The 25,801-nt window shown below is 35.3% G+C and overlaps 1 protein-coding gene across 2 annotated transcripts; it reads left to right on the top strand.

Annotated features, from left to right (window-relative positions):
* Nucleotides 1–25,801, top strand: LOC131158305 (zinc finger CCCH domain-containing protein 62). 2 transcript variants are annotated; one of them, XM_058113085.1, is made up of 9 exons: nucleotides 1–417; nucleotides 511–623; nucleotides 17,980–18,097; nucleotides 23,597–23,658; nucleotides 23,741–23,792; nucleotides 23,886–23,991; nucleotides 24,356–24,454; nucleotides 24,539–24,656; nucleotides 24,747–25,801. In XM_058113085.1, the coding sequence occupies exons 1-9, from the start codon at nucleotides 179–181 to the stop codon at nucleotides 25,313–25,315; spliced, it is 1,476 nt and encodes a 491-aa protein (XP_057969068.1). In that variant the 5' UTR covers nucleotides 1–178; the 3' UTR covers nucleotides 25,316–25,801. The 2 variants fall into 2 exon arrangements, with proteins under 2 accessions (XP_057969068.1, XP_057969059.1); XM_058113076.1 differs by having other exon boundaries at nucleotides 4–417; nucleotides 24,539–25,801.

Raw genomic sequence — 25,801 nt, 5'->3', positions numbered from 1 at the left:
TTTGTTTTATTTGTTGCCAAATGAAGGTTCAGAGAGGAAAGGCCTCTGTGCGTCTCTTTGACGAGAACTGACCTACACATTTTCCTTCCTTTTCTGTAGTTATTGTCTGAGTGTCCCGAATCTCCCGATTTTATAGGCACCAATTTTCATTTGTTCATCGATCTCTCTTGCCAATTCCATGTCTGGGAGCCAGAGGAGAGCGAAGCGCTCCTTCATTTGTATTTCCTCGTCTTCTGATGAAGATGAAGAAGATCATGACGATGATGACAACGACGACGATGAGGAGGAGGAGGGGGAGGACGTCGAGGATGAGGACGAAGATGAGGTGGAGGAGGAGGAGGACGACGAGGAGAATGATGATGATGATGATGATGAGGAGGAGGAGGAGGAGGAGAGAGGCAGCGATCAAACTTCAAGGTAATGTCGAGTAATTAATTTGATTGTTTGCATATCTATTATTGACAATCATATATCGATCGATCGGATTTCTTCCGCTGAGGGACGGCTCAGTGATGATAAGAGTGACGAAGAGGAAGAGTCAGACGGTCAGGAGGAGTCCGATGAAGACGATGAAGATCTGGACGATGAGTCTCTTAGCAACACCGTCATCCGTCTTCTGCGAGGTTAGTGGTTCTTGTTAAATTTTCACGCCCACTCGCTGATAAAATAAATAAATTTCACTGAAGCACTGTTTCTATAGCTTATCATTTGGTAATTACTTTATTGTTTTTAACCGCGACAAATAAATATGCTGGATTTTGATGAAGACGTCACTTCTAAAACACTAACAAAATGTCTTCAATGGTCTGCTTAATTGCCTGTCTCGCATTATTCATTTTCTGATTGATTCATTGTCGTTATTTCTTCTATTACGAGTAATTTTTTTTAAAAATAGAATATTGAAATCATGATATAAAATATGATTATTTTACATAACCTTATTGTTTTCCATCTCCAAATCCATTATTTAATTGATTTTTGTCTTTATTTTGTCTTTGCCATCTGTCTGTTTTGGTGGAAACAGCCAGGAGGAAAAGTCTGTCTATTTGCAGACTACAGACTTTTTACCAGTATTTATTTTCTTAAATAGTCCATATCAGGCTTTAAGAGCAAAATAACTGTTCTTACCTTATTTTAGATCATGAAGGATTTATGGGAATAAAAAACTCCTTGCATAGGACTGATAATTTTTTTTTGAAAAAAAAGCTGTAATCTCTATTAGCAAACACCTCAATAGATAAATTTATAAATCAATCACATTGCATAGACTAATAGGACAATAATAATAGACTATCCCTTTTTGGCACCACTGTAATTGAAGTTCTATGAAAATCAGATTTAATCTTATTTGCAGAAAATTCTTTAATCACATTACAAACATCATTTCCCATTAGAATAGCAGGAATATGATATAGCCTTGGGCCCTTTAAACCATCCATCTGGAAAACCGTGTGATAGATAAGGGATCTCAGCAATCAACTGCACATTATCCTCGTCAATCACAGTAGAATCCATGAAATCGAGGAAATTATAAGAATTAATAGGATAGTCAGAAGCAAAAAAAAGAAAAAAAGAAAAAAAAGCTATGAGCTCATTATGTAATTTCCTCTTTGTAGTCAGACCACATGTTCAAGTCATTCTTAGGCTTTTAGAGACACGGTTCCTATAACTTCTAGCTAAATTTGTCATATTGAAGAACTTAGCATTAAAACCCCATACTTAGGCCAATTAGCTTTAGCATTCTGAGCAAAAAAATCTCCTCTAACTTGTGTGAGTTATTGAATTCTTTTCCAATTTATTCATTCAACTAAAAAGATAGTTGTTACCACCATGACTAACCAAAATAGTACGCTGGACAACTTTCATCTTATCCATAGTGTCCTTAATACTAGAAAAGGTTCTCAACCTTGTTTTGTTCCACCCAACCTTGTTTTTTTTTTTTACAATATAATATTCCTAACAATACAATTCAATATAAGGAAAAATTTATTTGTATAGCTACCTTGACAAAAATCAAACCAAAAACAACAACATCAAGCCTTAAATCCCACTAGGTAGGTTGAATGCATGAATCCTTTTTCGTCAATTCACCCAATTGGGAACATTTTTTCCTCCGCTAGCTTAAGAGCAACAACTCTTTCCTCACTACTGCATATAAGGTTATTTTAGGTCTACACCTATCCGTTTAATACCAGAACCAATAACTCACTCACTTGTCCTCACAAGTGTGCTGCTTGACCTGTGTTTCAAATGCCCAAACCATCTAAGCCACCCCTCCCTTATCTTGCCCTAGACGATGCTATGCCTAGATTATTGCATATATGTTCGTTCCTTAATTTATATTTTAGTGTTACATCACTCATCCACCTTAACATTCACATTTTGACAACTTTTACTTTTTGTACATGTTGTTTCTTAGTTTCCCAATACTTTGTTCTATACAACATGATAAGCTGTCTTATAGAACTTTCTATTTAATTTTAAGGGTTTTCTATGATCCCACAACATGCCTGACGCATTCCTCCATTTTACTCATCCTACTCTAACTCTATATATCACATCCTCTTCAATATCTCCTTTCGTTTGCATAATAGATCCAACATAACGAAATCTATTAGTGCTATTATCTTGATGATCAAGTTTAATACATCTCTAATACTCCTTTCATTACTGAAATTATATTTCATATATTTTATTTTATTTCTACTTATCCTAAAACCTTTAGACTCTAAAGTGGTTCTCCAAAATTCAAATTGAGATTCCACTTCACTCCTACTTCCACCAAACACGACAATGTCATTGGCAAACAACATGCACCGAGGGATCTTGTTTTAGATGTTTCTATTGAGTTCATCAATCATTAAAAAAAAAAAGGATAAGGGTTCAAACTAGAACCTTGATGTACACTTATTGTGATTGGAAAATCTCTAGACTTCCCTCTGACAATCCTAACACTAGTTGTTACTCTATCATGCATATCCTTAATAACCTTAGTGTATCTACTGCGTACTCCCTTCTTTTCGAAACCCACCAAAGAGCTTCCCTAGGTACTCTAGCATAGGCTTTTTCTGGGTCAATAAAAACCATATGTAGGCCCCTTTTCTTTTTCCTAAGCTTTTCCCTTAATCTTCTTAAAAGGCTTAGGGCCATTGTTATCCTTTTTTTTTTTTTTGGTTTTCTTTTTGTTTTTAATTTTAAATTAGCAAATAAAACAACAGTAAAGCAACAATAACAAGCCATATGTCCTACTAAATGAGGTTGGTTGTATGAATTTTTTTCATGATTTCACTCGATCAAGGGCATTTTCTTTGATGAACTCAAGAGCTGTTAAATCTTTTCTCAATACCTCATTCCACGTTATTTTAGTTTTGCCCCTCCCTCTTCTAGTAGCATTAACAATAATTTTCTTGGTCTTGATTGGTGCATTACTTGGCTTACGTTTCAAATGCCTAAATCATTGAAGCCGCCCCTCTCTTATCTTATCTTATCTTCCACTAGTGCTATACAACAACAATAACAAGAAGCCTTAAGTCCCACTAAGTGGAGTCGGCTACATGAATCTTTTTTTGCTAATTCACCCAATCGAGAGCATTTTCCTTTATTAGATTAAGGGCTATTAAATCCTTCCTTACTTCCTCATTCCAAGTTATTTTAGGCCTACCCCTACCCCTTTTCATGCCAGAAATAGTAACTAACTCACTCCTCCTCGCAGGTGCTGTACTAGGCCTACATTTCAAATTCCCAAACCACCTAAGCTGCCCCTCCCTTATCTTATCTTCAACTGGTGTTATGCCTAAATTATTGCATATATGCTCGTTTCTTACTTTATCTTTTAATGTTATACCACTCATCCACCTTAACATTTGCATTTTAGCAACTTTTACTTTTTGTACATGTTGTTTCTTAGTTGCACAACATTCTAGACCATAAAGCATAGCCAGTCTTATAGTCGTCTTATAAACTTTTCTTTTAATTTTAAGGGTATTTTACGATTACACATTACACTTGATACACTCCTTCATTTTGCCCAACCTGTTTTAATTCTATGTACTACATCTTGTTCAATTTTCCCTTCCGCTTGCATAATATATCTAATATATCAAAATCTATTATTGCTAATAATTTCTTGATTATCATGTTTAATCTTCTCTCCATTGCTACTCCTCACATTATTGAAATTACGTATCATATATTCTGTCTGATTCCTACTAATAAACCTTTTAGACTTTAATGTGGCTCTCTAAAGTTCTAGCGTAGATTCCATTTTGCTCCTACTATCATCAATCAACACGATATCTTCTGCAAACAACATACACCATGAGATCTCATTTTTGGATATTCTTAGCAAGTTCATCAATCACTGAAGTAAAAAGATACGGATTCAAAGTAGAACCTTGATGTACACTTATTTTCATTGGAAAATCTCTAGATCCCCCTCCTACAGTCCTAACAATAGTCACTGCTCTAGCATACATATCTTTAATGACCTTAGTATATATATTGCATACCCCCTTCTTCTCTAAGATCCACCAAAGAACTTCCTTCGGTACTCCATCATATGCTTTCTCTAGGTCAATAAAAACCCTATGCAAGTCTCTTTTATTTTTCCTAAACTTTTCTATTAAACTTCTTAAAAGATAAATAACTTCTGTTGTTAATCACCCAAGCATAAAACCAAATTATTTTTTTGAAATCTTTGTTTCTAGTCTTATTCTATGTTCCATTACCCTTTCCCATAATTTCATCGTATGACTTATAATTTTAATTCCATGATAATTATTATAGTTTTGAATATTGCCTTTATTTTTGTATAAAGGTAGTAACGTACTTTTCCTCCATTCTTTTGGCATTTTCTTGGTTTTTATAATAGTGTTAAATAGAGTAGTTAACCAAATATTTCCTTTATCCCCTAAACATTTCCAAACTTCTATTGGTATTTTATTTGGTTCTATAGATTTTCCACCTTTTATCTTTTTTAATGCCATCTTAACTTCAAGGACTCTTATTTTGTGAATAAATCTCTTATTTTTAGCCTTATCCTCATTTGTCACTTCCAAGTTCAATTTTTCATTTTGATTTTCATTCAATAAATTTTCAAAATATCTTTGCCACCTCTCTATTATGTCTTCTTCTTTAACTTAGACATTATCATTCTCGTCCTTTATACATTTTACATCACCTAAATCTTTGCATTTTCTTTCTCTAGCTCTAGCAAGTACATAAATGTCTTTTTCTCCTTCTTTTGTATCTAGTCTAATATATAAAGTATCATAAGCTCTATGTTTAGCTTCACTAATAGTCCTTTTTGCATTTTTTCTCTCCTCTTTATATTTTTCAAGATTTTCTATATTTCTATAATTTTGCTATATTTTGTACCAATTTATTTTTGTCTTAATGACTTTTTAGACTTCTTGATTCTACCACCAACTTTCTTAACTACCCGTGAATCTTCCTTTGGACTCACCTAAAACCTTTTTTGCTATCCTTATGATAGAATTAGCCATTTTATTTCAAACAATATTTGCATCTACCTTGCCCCCTATTGTCCAATCACACTCTTTGATCATTTTATCTTTGAATTGTACTATATTATCCCCCTTCAAGTTCTAGCTTCTTTGTCCTCTTGTGTTGATTAATGTTACTCCTTTTCTACTATTTTTTAATGTGTATATCTAATACTAGGACTCTATGTTGTGTAGCCAAACTCTCACCTGTGATAACTTTACAATCCTTATAAGATAGACGATCCTCGTTCCTAGTTAAGAAGAAATCTATTTGGCTTATATGATACCCACTCTTGAAAGTTATTAAGTGTTCTTATTTTTTTATTAAGCAAGTATTCAATGTAGCCAAATAGTACGCCATGGCAAAGTTTAAGATTGTATCACCGGCCTCATTTTTATCTCCATATCCATGATCTCCATGTATCCTCCTATAGTCTATATTATCCTTTCTAATGTGTCCATTTAACTCCTATGAATGTCTTTTTAGACGTTGGTATCCCTTATAAAATGATATCCATATCTTCCCAAAATTGTCTTTTAATATTTTTTGCTAAGCCTATATGGGGAGCATACACACTAATAATGTTCACTATTTTTAGGCCTAAAGCTATCATGATTTTAATTATCCTATCCCCTATTCTTTTAACGTCTACTACATTATCTTTTAGGTTTTTGTCTACAATAATATCCACCCCATTTTTATGTTTCTCTTTACTAGTGTATCGAAGTTTGAATACTGTTTTTTCAATTTCTATATCTGTTTTTCCAACCCATTTCATCTTTTGAAGACATATTAAGTTAATTTTCCTTCTAAACATTATTTCCACTATTTCCCTTCTTTTTCCTGTAAGAGTTCCTTTATTTTAAGTTGCTAATCTAATTTTAAATTTTTGTGCTAACTTATTAGGCCTCTCCCTTCTATACATACCTTGTTTATTCCCTTAACCTAGGTGAATTTGGTAAGAATTCATGATAATAAGATTTGACAAAGTTTTATGCAGGTTGTTAACTACCTGACATAACCCTACTTCTTTATCAGGGCTTGGGATCGGCTGTGTGTATAAAGATAATTTGTGTTGCACAAACGAAGTACATGTTTGAGTTTCTTTTTTTTTTTTTTGAAACTTTTTTCACATAGACAATTTTCTAATCACACCCTACAACTAGTAGAAACCACACAAACAATACAATGCATTTAAAAATTTAAAGCATACAATTTTGGATGTGAAGCCAAGCTAGACTAAAACAAAAAAAAAAAACTCGTGCAATAGTACTTTTGAAAAATTTTGTATACTCTAAGATTTGCAAATGGAAAACACAAAACACAAAAATGCATATATAAGGCCTACAAATCATAAACAAAAAATCTCCACTACTAACCAATTATTGGAAAAAAAATAATAATAGTAATAAGAAAAGAAATAACAAGAGAGGAGAAGACCTCACCAGTGGCTGAAACTAAAAGGTAATGACAAACGAGTGAAAATGTTGAAGTGCCCTTTGACGTTGAAGTGCCCACGCCCCCTCCCTCAAAGCTGGATGTTTTTATCAGCACAATCTTGCGCTAAAATGTTCAAACTTGTGTATTTTCTCTCGAAATTCTATTGACTCAATCCTTTGGAAGAACTCTAAATTTGGCGTTTCTAAAGTGACGAAAATACGCAAGTGCAAAAAGAAAAAAAAAATTGAGGATTTGATTTCTTCGCTTCCAAAAAAATAAAATTTAGGACTTGGGAGTGTGTATGTTACTCAAGATTTCAGATTAGACAAGTCAGATGATGAAGAGAAGAAGAAAAGAGAGAGAGAGAGAAGCTCCGCAAGATGCCAAAGAAACTTGTGCAAGAAACCACCTTGAAGAACACTAGAATGATGGAGAGAGAGGGAAGAGAACAAAGGGTGGCAGGCGGAGTCCAATATGTCAAATTTCTTTGTTTCGTAATTTATCCTTTAATGTTACGCCACTTGTCCACCTTAGCATGCACACTTCAGCTACTTTTACCTTTTGAATATGTTGTTTCTTAGTTGCCTAACATTCTGATCCATATAGTATGAGTCGTATGACTGCTCTTACAGCTGGCATATAGAACTTTCCTTTTAATTGTAGTGGTATTTTACAATTTCATAGCACACCTGAAGCACTCTTCCATTTTACCCAACCTTCTTTAATTCTATGTACTACATCCTCTTCAATTTCTTCCTCTGCTTGCATAATAGATCCAATATATTGAAACCTACTAGTGCTATTGATTTCTTGATCATCAAGTTTAATCTTATCTTCAATATTCCTCCTTATATGGCTCCAATTACATTTCACATATTCTATCTTGTTTCTACTTATCCTTAAACCTTTAGACTTTGACACTGCTCTCAAAGTTCTAGCTTAGATTCTATCCCACCCCTACTTTCATCAATCAAAACAATATCATCTGCAAACAGTTCTTTGGTGTGGAAGTGTTTATAGTTCCCCTTCTAGAAATTTAGCCCCTTTGGCACAAGGTGATTTGTAGGGTATGGCTTTATAAGAATGTTTGGGATGCTAATGTTAGAGCTAAAATTACTTATGTGTGACTGTGGAGATTTGTTTCATGGATATACCATCTTGTTTTGCCATATGTTCTTCATAAGTTTGGTAATGGGGAGTGAATGCACTTTTGGGAGGATAATTTGGTTGAGGAAGTTCATTTGATTCTAGCTTTTCCCGTCATTTCCATTTGTATAGCCTTCATAATGGGATTTTCATTTTGTGAGAACCTAAAAGTGAAGGAGGGGAATGAGCTTATATTGTTGATACATTTTTTTTTTTGAATTTTCCCCCCCTCTACATCTTTGGGGAGGGACGGAAGTTGCTAGCTTTTGGATCCCTCAAGGAAATTTTCTTGCAATTCATCCTTTGTTTATTTGATTCATGCTGCTTCTGCTAATCCTTTCACTTCATATTCTTTTAGTGAGAGGGCTAAGTTTCCCCAAAAATAATGGCTTTCACTTGGATTGCAACCCTAAATAATATCACTGCCAATGATTTTCTTTCAAGAAGATCATATAAGGCATTGTCAATAGCTGCATATGTCTTGTGCTAGAGTTTGTTACAGACGTGGAGACTTGTTTTTCTTACATGCCCCTTTTTATCATATGGAATAATCTATTCAGGTCTATGTTGAGAGTTGGATTTTTCTTCCTTTGAGATGGCCGTGCAGTTTTTGTTTTAGGGATTTTGGGGAGGAGGAGAGGATTCCAAACAAACAAATAAATAGACCTTTATAAAGTTTAAGCCTCTTAAGAGGCGTTTGGTTTGCGGCATCTGTCAAAATTTTTGGGAATGCGATGCCCATTTCACAGATTTGTTTATGGTAATGTGGCAGGGAAGTTAACATTATCGGGAATGAAAGGATTCTTGCAAAACAAGGGCATCTTATTCACACCCTCCACCATGGGTTTCATGGAATCCCATTCCAATGAGAATCCTACTCTTTGGACCAAATTGCCCTCACTATTTTGGTAGGTTGCACAACAATGCTCCTATGATATAGTATTATCACACTCTATTATTATTTATTATATTTAAAATAATAAATTATTAATAAAATGAAGTAATATTATTATTGTGTTATAATAATATAATATAATAATTAATGATTAATGTTTAGACATTGTATTGCCCTCAGTTACTTCGATAATTGATTATTTAAGTGTTGAATTTCTTAGTTTATGAAAGTTGAAAATTTTAGGACATATATTTAATTAAGTATAATATTTTAATAATTGTTATAATTTAAATAAAAATTTGGGTTTTTAATGACAGTTTAAAACATGGTTGGTTACTTTTATGCTATATATATGTAGTACGAAGGTTTGTGCGAGAGTGGTAGTTCACCGGGACGTGTACATTTATGTTCATGGGTGAACATTTTTAAGCTTATGTAGGGTGCAAACATAAAATTTATAAATTTAAGACTTTTTATTGATGCTTGAATTTCAATATTTTGAATTCAAAAATTTATAAGTTGATTATAATGGAAGAAAAATGTCAATTTTTAGTGACTTTAAAATTTTAGATTAACGGTTTGGTTTGGTTTGGTTAACAACTGGATATTGGCTTAAAAATTGGTTAACCGAGTTTTTGTTAACTGTTTAAAATGGTAATAATGGTGTATTCCCAAGGGGGGGGGGGGGGCTGAATTGAAAATTTAAAACTTCCTAGGTCAGATAAAGATCATATTCAGTGTTATGCAACTTAGGGTCTTTTTAAACAGATTCCAATTCCCACAAATAAACTAGTATGCAAATATTTAGAACAAATATACCATTCACAACAAATTAAATATAAGCATACAAGTAGAGAAAGTAAAGAGCGTAAGGAAAGAGAGTGACATAGATATTTGTTATCGGGGTTTAGCCAATCCTGCCTATGTCCCCGCCTCGAGCTAACAAGTAAAAGGATTTCACTAAATGCTCACTTAACGGGTGGAGCATCACCAATTACAACCTCTCCTTCATGGGGCGAGGAATACTCCTGGCTCAAATTATAGGGCTGAGCCCAACCAATATACCCTCTCCTTACGGGGTGAGGAATACCCTAGCTACACTTACCGGGTTGAGCCAAAACCCAACCACACTTTATGGGCTGTGCCAAGACCCACACCTTACAGGATGGTGCCTCCTCTTCCAACGATTACACGCTGGGAATACAACAATAATAAAAGATTTTTGTACAAATAAATTGCTTCTCACAATAAGTAGAGATGTACAAGTTGAAGCTCAAAATGCACTCTAGTATGATATGAAATATAGCTCGATAGAGTCTGGGTATTTTCTCAAAATAAATTTTGAAATCTTTGAGTAAGATATATATGATACGCACACCTCAAAGTTTTAACCCTAATGAAACTTTCTCCAAAAATATTTTTCAAGTAAAGTATAGGAGAACCTAGGGTTTGCTCTCAAACGATTTTTCCCAAATAAATATATATGATCTTTGATAAAAGATCTAGTATGGAAATATATGTTTCTCAAAGATCTTAAACCCCAAAGAATATCTCCAAAAAATATATTTTTAAAATAAGGTGCAGGAGATCTAGGGTTTTCTTAAAAATAATTTTTGCAATAAAACACAAGATAAGCTTTTGAATCTTGCAATAGATGTGCAAAGATTCACAAGCTATATACGGTTTGTCCAAAAAATATTTATCAAAGAAAATATGTGGAGAAACACTAAGCTTACTCTCAAAAATGGTTTTCAAAAATAAATGCTTAAGTGAGAGTATATGCTTTCAATTTATGTAATGAATGCCCAAATAAAACCTTCTTTCAACAATCCCTTAAAAACAATGGATTTGCAAGTAAGGGAGTGAAAGAGAAATCAAAAGCTCTCTTAAAAGATTTTCAATGGAAAGAGTATAAGAGAGTATGAAATTTAAAGCACAAAAACATTTAGGAGAATTATAATCTAAGCATTGATTAAAAAATGAGTTATGAAGGGGTATTTATAGAGTTTTCAAAATTTGACCGTTTTGGAGATACGCTCGTCATTTTGAATTTGTTTAATTAGGAAATTAATGACGTTTAGCGTTGAGAACTAAGGTCAACCCGAGAGGTTCGGTCGACTGAGCAAAGGCGATTTCCAAACGTTCGATACTCGGTCGGCTGTCGCTTTTGGACGGTCGGCTGAGCATCGTTCGTCGGTCGACCGAGCACATTTTGCTCATTGTTTGTCGGTCGGCTAAGCCCTAATAAATGGCCAGATAATGAACTTGGGTCGACCGAGCAAAGTGTCAGTCTACTGACCAAAAAGTAAACTCATATATTATAGGCCGTCGGTTGACTGAGGAATATGTAGTTCAAAAGTGTTTGGTCGATTGATGGTCGGTCGATTGAGCTCAATGAGGCTATTATGGGTCGGTCGACTGAGCACTTAAAAATCTTGAGTTTAAGCCCTAATTTTAATTACAAAAACATTTTTAAAACCTTGTATGATTTTATCTTTTATGAGAAAGGTTTTTGATTAAAGGTTGGGTCCCTATGGTCAGTCTATGGTCTTGTTTGAGCTTTAAATAATCATATCATGCATGAGATGCATTATTAAAGACCAAAAACTAAAATGCATTACAATGTACAACGTTAAATGTCTTCTTTTCCTTTGCTCTTTGTGGAATACGCCATGATGAGATGGTCTTTAAGTCCTTCATGGCTTCCATCAATCCTCTTCCATGTGTGTGTTCTGAATTATTAACCTGTTCAAGTACTAGGCACACATATTAGTTCCAAGTGCTTTGTCAGCATCAAAATAGGGATTGGACTCAAAAAGTCAATAGTTTGGTTACGGTTCACATTTTTGGCGAACTAAAATTTTGGTTCGGTTATGGTTCAAAGGGTATGGTTCGGTTAACCAAACCATATCTAACCCTCCTTGCTTCTTATGTTGAACCAAACATTGATATCAAAATCCTGTATACATTCCTAGGAATCTTAATGTGAACAAAACAAAAATATTCCCGTGAGACAGGCGGGTTCTAGGAATAAAGATTCCTAAGAATGTCATTCCATTGGAATATTTTTTGATGCCATGAACCTAACGCCCCCTTAAGGCTAAAAAGAGAAACATAAAATAGAACGAAGAGAAAATCCCAAATGTAAACAAGAATATTTTTTTTCGTCATCTCCTTCCCTATTTACATACTTCCTCTTTCCTAAAGATATGAACAAATAGATTTACTCCACAATGCTCTCTCACACTTTCTCTCCAAGACACCCACTTTGGATGCTACAAAATCGCCACATGCAGCTGCATTTGACGGATGCTATGAAATCTCCATAGCATATAAATCCTAATCCAAAATGAAGGGATTGAAGGAGGAGGAAAACAATTAAGATGTAGCCCATTCAAATTGCAGAGGAGAGAGAGGAGGTCGAAGATGATGAATAAGAAGAAACAATTTTTGCAATGATGGTTGATGAGGGTTGCTGGAATTTTAAATGGTTTCTCTTACTATGCTTTGGAGCATGGTGTTTTTTCTTGCATTGCTTTGGACTTTGGAGGATGGCACTCTACAAATGGCTTTTTATAGAGGTGCCTCTTTAACCAATTTGCAAGGAGACTGGAAAGCTTTGCTTCATTAGTGTTGTTTTGTGAATATTTTTCCTTTTTGTTTTGTTACTTCCATGAGTGGCTGCAGGATGTCTTATCTTCCATCTTGTACTCACTTTTCCTCTTAATAAAATTCTTTGTTCATAAAAAAGAAACTTTAATTTTTTTTTTAATAAAAAGAAGCTTTACATTCATTAGTCCAAGTAAAAAGAAGCCCAGTATTATTAATCTCCATAAAATTGCAAGTATTAATGAAATTATTAAAATGCAAAATAAATAATGCTGAAAATAGGTATCTCTTCTTTTATCCTCTGGCTGAACTGCCGAGTAATCACATTAAAATGTAAGTGAGGATCCAGGTTGTAGCATTTTAAAAATCAATAAGATGTTTTCTTAAGATGTCATATTAGTGAGAACATGAACTGCTAACATCTAAAAATCAAGAGATATTTCTACTTCTATGGATATACAAACAGTGAATAGTATGCAAAGAAGAAGAAACAACGGACAAGTCATTAGGAAGCACCAATATTGACACTAACATGGATATGACATGATACTAACAGGGATACGGAAATTTTGAAAAAATGAGGATATGACATGGCCAGGATATTTTAATTAATTCATATGCACACAAATACTTTTCTGTTAGGTGGCAAATATCTATATAATTTTAATTTCAAATTAAATATGGGCATCATTCATGCACAATTATCAATTCTATGGAAGTAAAATTAATCCTTGTTCATAAATGGGTTTCTCCGGCACAAATGAGCCACTTCAAATAGGTTCATTGCCCCAGCCCAGAAATGATTAATCCGGCATGGGCCTAAAGTAGTTACCGGATAAATTAATAAGTCAGGTCAGGCATTCCCGGCCCACCAAGCGAAACTGGTAGTTTCTTGGTCCCGACTAGCTAAAGATAAAGTAACATTAAAGAGCATTTCCATGGGATAGAACCTCCTCAGGGAATATAAGGTTTTAATGAGGCTGATCTTGAGCCACCATCCAAGCATGAATACCCTCATTTAAGAGAATATTTTTGGTGTGGAAAGTCTCAAATTAGGATCTTCTGCAGACTACATTTATTTTTCTGAAAAATAGGCTGGTACCTAAGAGAAAAAAAAAAGGAATGAAGGACAGAGAGGCCAGAGGAGAAGTCAGTGCTAATAGTCTGCCTCCAAATGTTCTTCCTAAAAGGACACAAATTTTATAGTAAACTCTACATGATGATGCCTCTCGGCGGGCATGTATCATTAATTATCGTTCATCAAGAAAATTAGAAAATAAATGCAATAAAAGAGTGTCAAGCTGGTGATGGTTTTAGAGAGTTGTTGGGGGTGGGGGGGGGGAGGGGAATTAGTGATGGAGTGAGTGGACTTTGCGATTTACCAGTTGAATTTGCTGGGCTTCAAGAGTTGAAGCTTGAACACAACAATCTGACATTCAAATTAAAGAAGCTGGGAGGGGAGGTGGGCGGCACTGCTTTTTAACACTGGTGTAGTGACTCTTGTGCTAGTGCTCCAAAGTCCTGACCCAAACCCTTGACTCTTTGGTCACTGCTTCTCAAATTTTTAGTTTTTTTTTTTTTTTTTGGGGGGGGTGGGGGGTGGAGGGGGGTTTAAACTGAATTAGAAGGCCAAAGAAACAGTGTTTTGCTGCAGAAGTGTCTCAGACGTGCCTATGCCATGTCTGGGAGTGCCCATCTGTGTTTGAAAATTTAAAAATTAATTATTTTTTGACACGTTTTGGGGGCATGCTGCTCTGGTTTGGCATCCCCCCCCGGGGGGGGGGGGGGGATTGATTCTTCAAAAATTATGTGTTTTAACATATTCAAAAACAAGAATCAAGTGGGGAAGCTAAACAAGTCACCCAAATACAATCACAAGCAAATGAGACTTTATAGTGGTTCGGTCCACTGACCTATGCACACTCCCCAAGCAACCTTCTCAAGTATTCTGGTATTTCAAAAGCTTACAACAGCGTACCCATGGCACATGGACACATGGTCCATTCACAATGGGTACACAGCCCAATTCCAGCCACAAAACCAACAATCACTTCAGCTATACTAACCCAATCTTGGCTACAAAGCCAAACAACACTGCAGACTACTCAACCATGGACGCAATGATCCAATCAACACAATAGCAAGATAATATAATAATCAACCACACAATATCTCAAGCTCTTACTAGTCAACTCAAAATATGAATTTAAATTTTTAATTGAACTCTTGTTAACTTAGTGAAAGATAAAATCTTTTGAGCTTATTGAGATAAGAAGAATATAAGAAGCTTCAAGTACGATATTCTTCTTCTATGTCTTCAAGAGATCTCTCTCTGTTACTTGTTTATGAATGCGAGAAGGCTAACAAAATCTTCTTCTTCTTGTGTTTTTTTTTTGATAGCAATGAACAATATCCTTTTCTCTTAAGTAATGGATATTACTTGTGTGTTGTTTTTGTTCTATGTAGTCTTTCCAACAAGGATTATCTATAGAGTTTTTCTAATTGTCTAGATTCTTTCCGTAGAAAATATTCATAAATATCAAATAAGCACATTTAATATTGAAGAATAATTAATATGCCAAACAAAATGTATGAAGCCTTGTGATTTTCAGAGAAGAAGAGAGCGTACGGTTGTATCAATTCTCATCATAGCAACTTTAAAAGTCAATGAGTAATATTAGAGAGGCATACCCTATCAATAAAAGAGAATGTTCAACTTTCCTTATTCCCATAAGTGAACTTGAAACTTCATAAGTATAGTATCTGGTAGTAGACCTTTGATCATCAATGAAGACAGCCAAAATATGCATCAGAGTATTCCATGATCTCATAGTTGCTAATTGATGCAGGGCCGTTTGGCATAAGAGAAGTAGCAAATTAAAATAAAATAAAGATAAATTAAAAGGAGAAACAAAGAGACTGGTTCAAATGAAATGGTAAAACTAGGAAAAACACAGTTAGGGCTCTCAATTTCCACAATGCAGGCTACTGTCATGGTTAAATATCAAGCCTTTATACTTGTAAAACTATTAAAAGAACAGATTTTATGAAACAATATCAAATTCCTAAAAATTAGAAAATCAAATAATTGTTAAATCCCTAAAACCAGACAATTACATAATTTGAAAAACCCTGGATTATGCCACTCCTGCAGTGGATGCAAAGGTCTCCCCAATGTGATCACAGTTCTCATCAGCCCCCTAAGGCAACCCAATTTTTGGAAGTTTAGGTGATAAAATCTTAATGGTGACTGGGTCAGTAAACACCTTACCTATTCTGCACCAATGAGGAAGGACCTCTGGCTTGTACAAATCTTCATTCTTTAATATTTTTCCTCTGCTTGGGCCCCACCTAAGAAAAACAAAGAACTCTGCAGCAGTCTGCTTTTCTCTCAGAGCCAACACCTTTGTCTCTACCAGAACTTGCTTCAATGAAAGCTTTTCACCACAACACATCCTTGTCAAAGAGCACCTGCAACCATCCAAGCACAAGTCTAAGACCAGAAGAACTACCAAAAAGCCAACTTGTATGTGAGATCAACAACAGATCCAATCCAATTGCAAAATCATCCAAAGATCTAAAGAAATATTCAGAAATCAAAAAGAAGGATCAGCTTACTGGATCTGACCACAGAAGAACATGAGTGAGACACTGAAAATACTGTCACTTCATCAGAATCTCTCACTCTTCCCATGGCAATTAGTGGAACAACTAAACCAGCAAATGGCCCTGTACAAACACAAAAAAGAACCTTAATCATTCCTCAAATTAAATGCCCTCAGATTAACTCTTACTAAAGCATGATATCTTGAGCAAGAATCCCTCTTGCCCTCTTACCCACTCACCTAGCTATCCCTTTTCTCCTCTTTCTTCTTATCTTCCCATATTAAGCTATGTTGTCTGTTGCCATATGTAGCCACATTCTACTTATTTTGTTTCCAAAGGTTCATTTTGAAGCAGAAAGTGAACTCTTTTGCCCTTTCTTTGGTTCTTGGCGAAGGTGAGATGAAGGAGCATTTTGTGCAGTTTCGTTTTCTTCTTTCTCATTGCTCTTTTCCCTCTATCCTTCTTCTGAAGGGCCAAACAGAGCCTTGAGTCTCATATCTGTTCTGTGGGGATAAAAGTCTTACTACCATAGCGGGATTTGGGAATTGGCATCAGGTAATAAAGAGTAAATATGGAATGCACAGGAATGGGTGGCATTCAAGAGGGAATGGCATTGCTACTCATGCAAGCCCTTGAAGTTTGTTTCACAGGTCCTTTTCTTTCCATTCCCATGTTTTAAAGTGGGAATTGGGGATAAAATTTGTTTCTGGTAGGATATTTGGGTTGGTGAGTCTTCATTGGAGCTGTTGGTAATGTGATTGTTTGGACTTTCTTTTTGTTCATAATGCACCAGTTTCAGCTTCTTATTTCATTGAGGGGGGTTTCTCTTTTCTTGGGATTTCCACTTTTTTAGGAGTCTCAATGAAAGAAAGGTTGATGATTTACTTATTCTCTCTTGCCAAACTCGCAGGGGAAGACAAGTCTTTGAATTGGGGATGCTTCGGGGTCTTTCTCTTCGAAGTCTTTCTTTCCTAATCTTACAAAATCCACAAATCCTAATCCCTTCTTTTTAACGAAGTTGTTGGAAAGCAAAGGTTCCATTTAAAATCCAGGCTTTCATCTGGACTCTAATTCTCGACAAGATCAATACGAAATGACAGATAAGGAGGGGGTGCAAAGCCCTTACTCCAGATATTTGTATGCTGTGCTGCAAGTCAAATGAGACTTAGCCATATCTTCCTTCATTGTAAGGTCGTAAGATACATGTGGAACAATCTGTTTTCATATTTTGGAGAGGATTGGGAGGCTTTGGGAACTATTCATGACATTTTGATGGTGAATTTTTGGAGTTTTGGGAAGAATAAAAGATGACGGATCTTTTGAGACTCTGCAGTTTGCTCGAAAGGAATGCTAGAATCTTCCAAAATCAAAGGGCTTCTCCAAATTTTCTTTGGGAGAAAGCTACATTATTTGCTTCATTTTGGGCACATTCTTTTGGGGTTTTTGGGAGTCTAATGCTGTCTGATATCCAAAGGGATTGGAAGACAGCTTTGATATAATTTTTTTTAGTTTGCTTGTTTACTGCTTCTTTTTGGGAGGATTTCTCATCCTCTGTGCATTGTAACTATATCTTCTCATTAATAAATTTTTTGTTATCCAAAAAAATAGAAGCTATTTTTAATCATTTTTGTTCAAATGTTCTATCCTTTGCATTCAGTTTTGGGATGTGTTGTGATGTTTTAGGAATATGTTTTGAATAACTTATGTAGCTGTTTGGTCTCAAGTTTCTCAAAACCAATTGTTTGTGGTATCTCATTTATGATTTCTTGGTTCTGCAGAAAAGAGTGATCTACAAACATTGAATCTGCAAGCTTGCAAAGCATATTTACAGAAGTTTGGCCTAAGATTAACAGGGACTAAGGCAGTATGCTTACAGAGAATTAAGGAGCATTGGAGGTAAAAGCTGACAAAAGATATTATTTGTGCATTCATATAATTTAGGAGATGCATTTTTATTTTTATTTTTTATTTTTGTAATTCCTATTGTTTTTCGGATGATGAACATATGTTAACTTTTATTAGTCTTCATGACTTGTTTTCCTTCCACTTCTCTATGAGTTCTGTGATTTAGAAGCCATAGTTTTTTGAAATAAATACGGTGTTTTTGTGGAACATGCCCTAGAGTTATGCGCACACATGCAGAAAATTGAAAGAAAAATAGAAAAAAAGCAAGAACACAACAGTTGTGTGGTTCAGCAGTGTTCATATGCATATGCAGCCTTTGCCATATCTCTATTATATCATTAATGAAAATTGCCATAGGCTTTGAACTTTAAAATCTTGGTTAGGGGCTTAGTCTTTTGATTAGACAGCTGACACTTCATCTTGAGTCAAAGTTCCCCATGTGAATCCCTAAAATACCTTTATTGACAGGCTTAAAGTGGATAACCCTTCTAAATCTGAGCCACAACTCAACAGTGCTAAATGGTGTTATTAGAGATAGGATGGCAAATGTCTTGCAAACAGGATCTGTTGTTCTATTCTCATTCTTTTTAAAAGAGGAAGGTGAAAATTTTCTTTGAAACAAAGTCATGTGACTAGTACAATGAAGCGAGCAAATACACATCTATAATATTAACATGAATGGACCCTTTAGTGTCACTAATAGTGTGTATTCTACCTGCCTCTAAAATCATTGCTTTATTCTTGCCATGGATTACCTTCAATGACATTGCATCTTTCTCTTCCCTGGAGATCCCCACCACAAATGTTTTGGTGTTTTGAGAGTTGATATCCATCTGAGACACAAAATCAAACTTGAATAACTGCAAGCAGTTGCAGGACTTGATTAGGCTCCACAACTGATTGACCAACCGAGCAACAAAGCTCCCACAAAAGGAGAGAAAGAGAGCTCTCATCAAAGGAGAAAACATAATGGAGAGACAGAAATGCACTGTGTTCATTAGAAATGATAGATGTACCCTAAAAAAAGGATAAATTTGGGAAAAAAAGAGGAAAAATGGAGGTATTTTTGAACTATGAAGGGGGCTTACTGCTAATGAGAATGGCTGGTGGCTGCCCTAGATATGGTTGGGGGTTGAGGAGAGAGACGATGAAAGAGGGGAAGAATTTTAGATGGTATTTGGACCTGCTTTTGACTGTTGAAAGATTTTTGATTCACTAAACATGCAATTCATGCTGATTTTTGGCGACCAAATATTGGTTATGACAATTGTCTGATCTATTTTACTAGCTGGGATTATGTAGTATAATCTTTCTAAATGTGGGTTCTTGCAATTTCAATCACTAATTGTTCACTGAGATGGGGCTTTTGTGAAGTCATGACTGTTCTTCATTTGATGCTGTGCTGAATGTGTATTACAACTCTTGAACCATGCTCCTAAAAAATACAAAACCAAATTTTCATTTTACTAGATAACTAAAATAGGTATTTGTAGCAGTCATTATGTTGGTACCCAACTAATATTTTATGATAAGTGTTCTGCATTTGAACTATAGCTGTTGTAATTGTAATTAATGCTTATATTGTTATAAAAATTGTGGTGGCTATCCTTGTGAAGATCATTGAATTTTCAATTCCTGGGTTCTTCATTCACTTTGTTATTCATTGTGCCTTTCTAAGTGTAACCGCGCCATACTTCTTCATAGATATTAACATATCCTTGTGCTTTTGGTGATCATATGGTCTCTATCTTTAACTACTAATATTTTGTAGTTTCCTTTGCTTTTTGCTTTTCCTTTTTATTTTTTTTAGCATGGATCTCATCTGATGTGTGTTAGATTGTGCAAATTTCTATGGAATAAAATATTTCTGTAATTCAAAGATCAATGCAATGTTTACATATTTCTGCTAAATTTGACCATTATATTATAAGCAATGGGTCATGGTTTTAAATAACGGCTGTGACCGTTACGTTACGCCGTTCTTAACGAGGTTTTTGGGTTACTGATACCGTTTTACCCCGCAAAATTGGTGGGAAGAAAAATCATGGCTGTAGCGGCCATTACAGACCGCAACCGTTACGTAAAGGCCGTTATGGCCATTACGTAACCACTAAAGGACTGTTACGCCAAAAAAATTATTTTATTTTTCACTTTTTATTTTCACTTTTTCCCTCTCTTTCATAAATCATTCTCAATATACTATGTGGTGAGAGGGGGAAAAGATTATAATGAGGATGACAATGATACATAATTTACTATTTCTTTAAATACTCACAAGAGATGCATTAATTAATATTAGCTTGTTAGGAAGATATTATAATTTAATAATATTAGTAATTTAATATTTATATTCTATATTTTTCAACTTCAACCTTCTTCTTTTCTAGTTATTTTATATAATGTATTATTCGTATGTCTTATGTGTTTAATAGATTAATGGAGTTTATAATGTATATTGTTTTATTAATTAATTTAGCACAAATTTATCACAAATAAGAACAATGAGAAGTATAAATACGCGCACACGTAGTTTTTCTTTTAATGGTGGTTTAAAACAAATGTAAACTTGTTGCCCTTATCAAAATAACTTAGTCCAACTAAAGGATCCCAAATACCCTAAAATTCTTTCTAAGGGTTAAAAGCTTAAAACATGCAAGTACACTAATATGCACAAGGTTGTGCGTGCTTGAAAAAAAATCACGGCCGTTACACCTGCTTCCCGTTATGTAACATTCGCTACTCCCACTTTCCATTACACTCGTTTCCGTTACGTTATGCTACCTGCTACCGTGATTTAAAACCATGCAATGAGTTCTTTTTTCCGTGCCTTTACTTTTTCCTGTTGAGGTACATTGGATCTAGGAAAAGAATTATGTGATTTTATCTATATTTTACTGTTTTGATATATCTATTTTTGGGAAATTGATATTCAAATAGCAGTCAATTTCAAAAATACGGCGAATTTTCAATTAGTAAAAAATAGTAGGTGAATTTTCTATTCTCATCTCTCTTTGCACCATGAGAAAATGCAATGTAATACCAAAGATGTATTAGAAAAGAAGATGCAGATCATGGTTTTAAATCGCGGCAGTGGGTAGCATAATGCAATGGTAATGGGTGTGGAGGGAAGCGGGAATAGCAGATGTTATATAATGGGAAGCGGGTGTAACGGCCATGAATTTTTCTCAAGCACACACAACCTTTCGCATATTAGTGTATTTGCATGTTTTAAGCTTTTAATCCTTCTTAGAATAAGTTTGTGTATTTTGGATCCTTTAGAATGAGTTCGAGGCATGGAAACAGCCTCTTGCAAAAATGCAAGGTAAGGCTGTGTATCATAGCCCCTTCTCCGGACCACGCATATGTGGGAGCTTTGTGTACCGGGCTCCCCCCCCCCGGGTTTTTTTTTTTTTTTTTCAGTTTGATTAAGTTGTTTGGTAAAGGCAAGAAAGTTACATTTGTTTTAAGCTCCCATTGACAGAAAATTATGTGTGAGTGTGTGTATTTATGCTTTTCCATTATTCTTATGTGTGATAAATTAATTAATAAAACAAAATATGTTATACACTAGTAATCTATTAAACACATAAGACTGTATGAATAACACAAATATAAACTAGAAAAGAAAAGAAGTTTGGGATTGAAAAATATAGTACATGAATATCAAATTGCTAATATTATCAAAATAAAATATTTTCTTAACAAATTAGTATTATCAAATTGTTAATTAATGCATCTCTTGTGAGTACTTAAAAAAGTATTAAATTTTGTATCATTCTCATCCTCATTATAATCTTTTTCCCTCCTATCTCCCCATTGTATATTGAGAATGATTTATGGAAGGAGGAAGAAATGAAAATGAGATGAAGTAAAAAATAAAATGTATATATTTTTAATTTTTTATTTGTTTTTGGTCTTAACAGTCCTGTAGCGGGTAGCAGTTACTTTACAGCTTTAGTGACCTTTACATAATGATCGCGGTTCATAACGGCCGCTATGGGCGTGATTTTTCTTCCCACCGATTTTGCTGAGTGTAACAGTATGGGGAACCCAAAAATGTTACGTAATGGCGTTAGGTAACTGTCGTGGAAGTTATTTAAAACCATGATGCAAATTCCTATCTCACAGCTGCAAGTAAGAGCTTAAAGATAGAAATGTAGCACATACTCTTATGGTAGGCCAATGATATTATGTTATAGAAAAATATGAATGCATTAAACATTGTGTAATGGTCTTGGACCCAACTCCGATGAGGTATTGTCCGCTTTGGCCCACTGGCCTCACGGATTTGTCCTATGAAAGACGCCTCACAAAGTTGGAAGTCTAAATCATCCTTATAAGCCTAAGACCTCCCTAGTACACATCCGATGTGGGACCTTGATAGTCTCTCTTGTCCGATCTTTGACGCCCTTGTGAGAGTGGCTTACACCTCTGTGCAGGATCCACCCACATGATAGTACTCCCAGAATAGTTCTGATACCAAATATAAAGGTCTCAGACCCAACTCCGGTGAGGTATTATCCGCTTTGGCCCACTGACCTCATGGATTTGTCCTACAAAAGGTGTCTCTCATAGTTGAAATCCAAACCAAACCATCCTCATAAGCCCAAGATCTCCCTAGTATGCATTCGATGTGGGACTGCGACACATTGCCCTTAGATGCCCTAGGGAGTGTTATTGATCTTGAGGCGGACCTCTTAACATATTATTAAGCTGGATCAGATTTTTTATGGAAATGTTCAAGTAGTATTCCTAGGAGAACTTGTTTTCCACACTCTATTTCTTGTCTCTCTCCTCATAAAAAAGAATTCCACAAAAGTGGTCAAGATAATATGGTTACTTTCTTGTAGTTACGATAAATATCTAGGTCATGCATGTACACACATACATACGTACCAATCCACAAAAACATGGCAATTTAATTCATTGAAACACGAGGATTTGGATATTAAGCTTAAATGTCTCTACTTATTTATCCATTCTCATCTGCTCATTGTTTGTGATGTTGAAATTCCGCATGTGAACTTGATGGTTGATAACCATTGATATAATTGGCAGAAGACATGATATTGGAATTAGAAGTTAATTCAAATACCTCTGTTAGTATTTATTCTGTTAGAGAGAGTAGTAAAGACAGAGAAAGGGATGCTCTAATTGGCAAAAAATCCTCTGGTTTTCAGAGATGTCTTGTGCACCTTCTGATTATTAGATGCTGATGTAGTGGAATTGGTTTCCCCTTGTTACTGGAGAGGAAATCACCTCTCTACTTTCAGCTTTTAAGATTCCAGATCACGCCTCACTGTCAAGACTGAAAACTTATCGTGAAAATTTTAAGGAATTACAGTCTCCCTCTTAGTGACCTCATTTTAATACTAGTCCCTTATTAGGAACTAATTTGTCGTTCCTTGCACCTTTTTGTGCACAATACAGATGAAAATTTCTATGATTTTACGCAGTTTATGCTCATGTTCCCTTCGTTGTTGTTCTCAGGATAAAAGATGGAAATGGTGAAGCACATTATCCAAGGTCATCTTTTGTCATTAACTGCACTGGTAAAACATTTCCATCTATGCTCAACTCTCTTACTCATTCCGTAGCATTTCTCGGGGACAATTATAATTTTTCTCGACACAGGTGATGTCTGCAAGGGGGATATTGTTCTGTTCAAGCAGAAAGTTTACGAGAAGTACTTGCTTGCTCTCTAATTTTCAATATTTCTAACTTTTTTATTCCAGGTCCTAAAGTTTGCTTTTTAAATTGAAGTCCTGGTTCCAAACAGGTTTGACAAAGTGAAGCGAAAAGGACGTCTAATAGGAAACAGAACTGTTGCTGGAAGGGTGGTTAAGGAAAGCTATGGTGCTGCCAAACAACAACATACGTTTACTGTAAGTCTATAAGTTTGAGATTAAGGATATGGGGTTGTATTTTTCTTGTAGAGTAGAGCCATATGTTGGTTCTGGTTCGTGGTGTTTATTGCTTTATTCTGAGGCAGGACCCACTACTTAGATTACAATAGGTAGACCCACATTGGATTGAACAAATTACACCAACTGTTTCACTGGTGGTGTTATTGAGCATCTTTTTTTGTTTTTTTGTTTTTTTTTGAATAATTTTTTTTTTTTTGTTTATTTTGTTCTGTTTTGTTTTGGCTTTTTGTTCTTTTTTTTTTTGTTTTTGTTTTTGCTATATATACTTTAGTGATCTGTTAATTCATTTAGCTATTGATCATCACTGTTTGTGATTTACAAGGTTGAGGTACTGTGGAGTAGGGGAATTAAGAAATTGCCACCACTTTTTCCTTTGCTAGTAAAGGGTCGTAACCTCTACAAATTGAAGACTTTTAGACAGGTATTTGGCTACATTATTGGTTGAGCAATCTATCCCTGTGTGATGTTGAATGAGATTGTCACTTTTTCTTTCACCATTTTGCAGCACTGGAAAAATGAGGCAGAAAGATCAAAAGTCCTTACTGAGAAGCATAAACGAGGTAGAGCAGCGAGACTGGTGAGAGCAAGGAAGAAGATGAAGAAGACATGGTCTGCAAGTGAAGGTAGAGAGAGAGAGAGAGAGAGAGAGAGAGAGAGAGAGAGAGAAACACCTGCTATTTTTTTAAACTTAAACTTCTGTGCTGTTGAATTAGGGAAAAAGGGTCAGAAACATTGTCGTGGTTCAAGACCATCCCAAGGGAGACCTGAGCAACATAAAATGAAGCATGCTGATGGGCGTGGAAAGGGGAAGACCCTGTCTTTGGGACATGCAAATTCAATTTCTCCTTGTCAAAAGGCTCCTCCAGTTGAACAAGAAAATTTGAAGCATGGGGCAAAGTATAGATCTGTAAAAACTTCTGGGAGGCATCATAAGCATACCTTCCATTACAAGGATAGAGTTACTCATTTTCAGCCGGACATTTGTCGCCTGCCAGATATTTACCAATCTCATATGGACTTTCACCATGGGAGTGCACCAGTCTGCTTCTCTAGGCAGGAGTTGGGCTCCTCCTATGCCACCACACAACCACCGCACTTCAGGCCTTATGCTGGTTTATCTATGATGCCCGAACCACGACATCAGGGCCTCCATTACGGTTCTCATACTCCCTCTGCCTACTCAGTTCCTAGATATGAGTTGGAGCCGAGGAACTTGATTCATTTTCCTGGTATGAATACGTATCGACCATTATGTCCTCCTCAAAGGAACAAGTACTTTTAGGCATCTGGAAAATAGGCTATGTTGCAGTTTGTGTTGTGCTGGAAATGCTGTATGACAGGGAGGGGATGCCTATTAGGTGCAACTTTTGTGGCGGAAGGGTTGCTGGAATTGAATTTTTCAGCTTGTGTTGCCTGCCTTTTGGTTGGATAAACTTGTTTTGTTAAGAGTTATGGTAGAAACTGCTACCATGAAGAGTAAAAGACACTTGTTTTTTTTATATTTTTTTGGGTTTTGTAGAAAAGGAAATGGCTTTTTCCGGCACCACCAGCGAGTAAAGGCTACACGGAGGGTATTGAATCTTTTGTTGCAAAGAAGTGGTGATCTCTCATTCTTGCTCAAATTATAGGGCTCTCTTTGGACGATAACACAATCCTTCAAAGATTCTGAAGGGCTATCCTTGGTTGTGGGAATAAAAATGTGGTTGTTATATATGAATGGAAAGTTATTTCTACCTTTTCTATAAAAGATATGGTTACACAAACAAAA

This window comes from Malania oleifera, chromosome 1, assembly GCF_029873635.1.
Source record: "Malania oleifera isolate guangnan ecotype guangnan chromosome 1, ASM2987363v1, whole genome shotgun sequence".
NCBI classification, from domain to species: domain Eukaryota; kingdom Viridiplantae; phylum Streptophyta; class Magnoliopsida; order Santalales; family Ximeniaceae; genus Malania; species Malania oleifera.
This window is presented reverse-complemented; position numbering and strand designations above follow the sequence as displayed.

Excerpts from the sequence above, each read along its gene's own strand:
- LOC131158305 (XM_058113076.1), top strand. The coding sequence starts at position 179 with ATGTCTGGGAGCCAGAGGAGAGCGAAGCGCTCCTTCATTTGTATTTCC. Across the intron at positions 418-510 it reads GGCAGCGATCAAACTTCAAG|TGATGATAAGAGTGACGAAG; the intron begins GTAATGTCGAGT and ends GGGACGGCTCAG. Across the intron at positions 18,098-23,596 it reads AGAATTAAGGAGCATTGGAG|GATAAAAGATGGAAATGGTG; the intron begins GTAAAAGCTGAC and ends TGTTGTTCTCAG.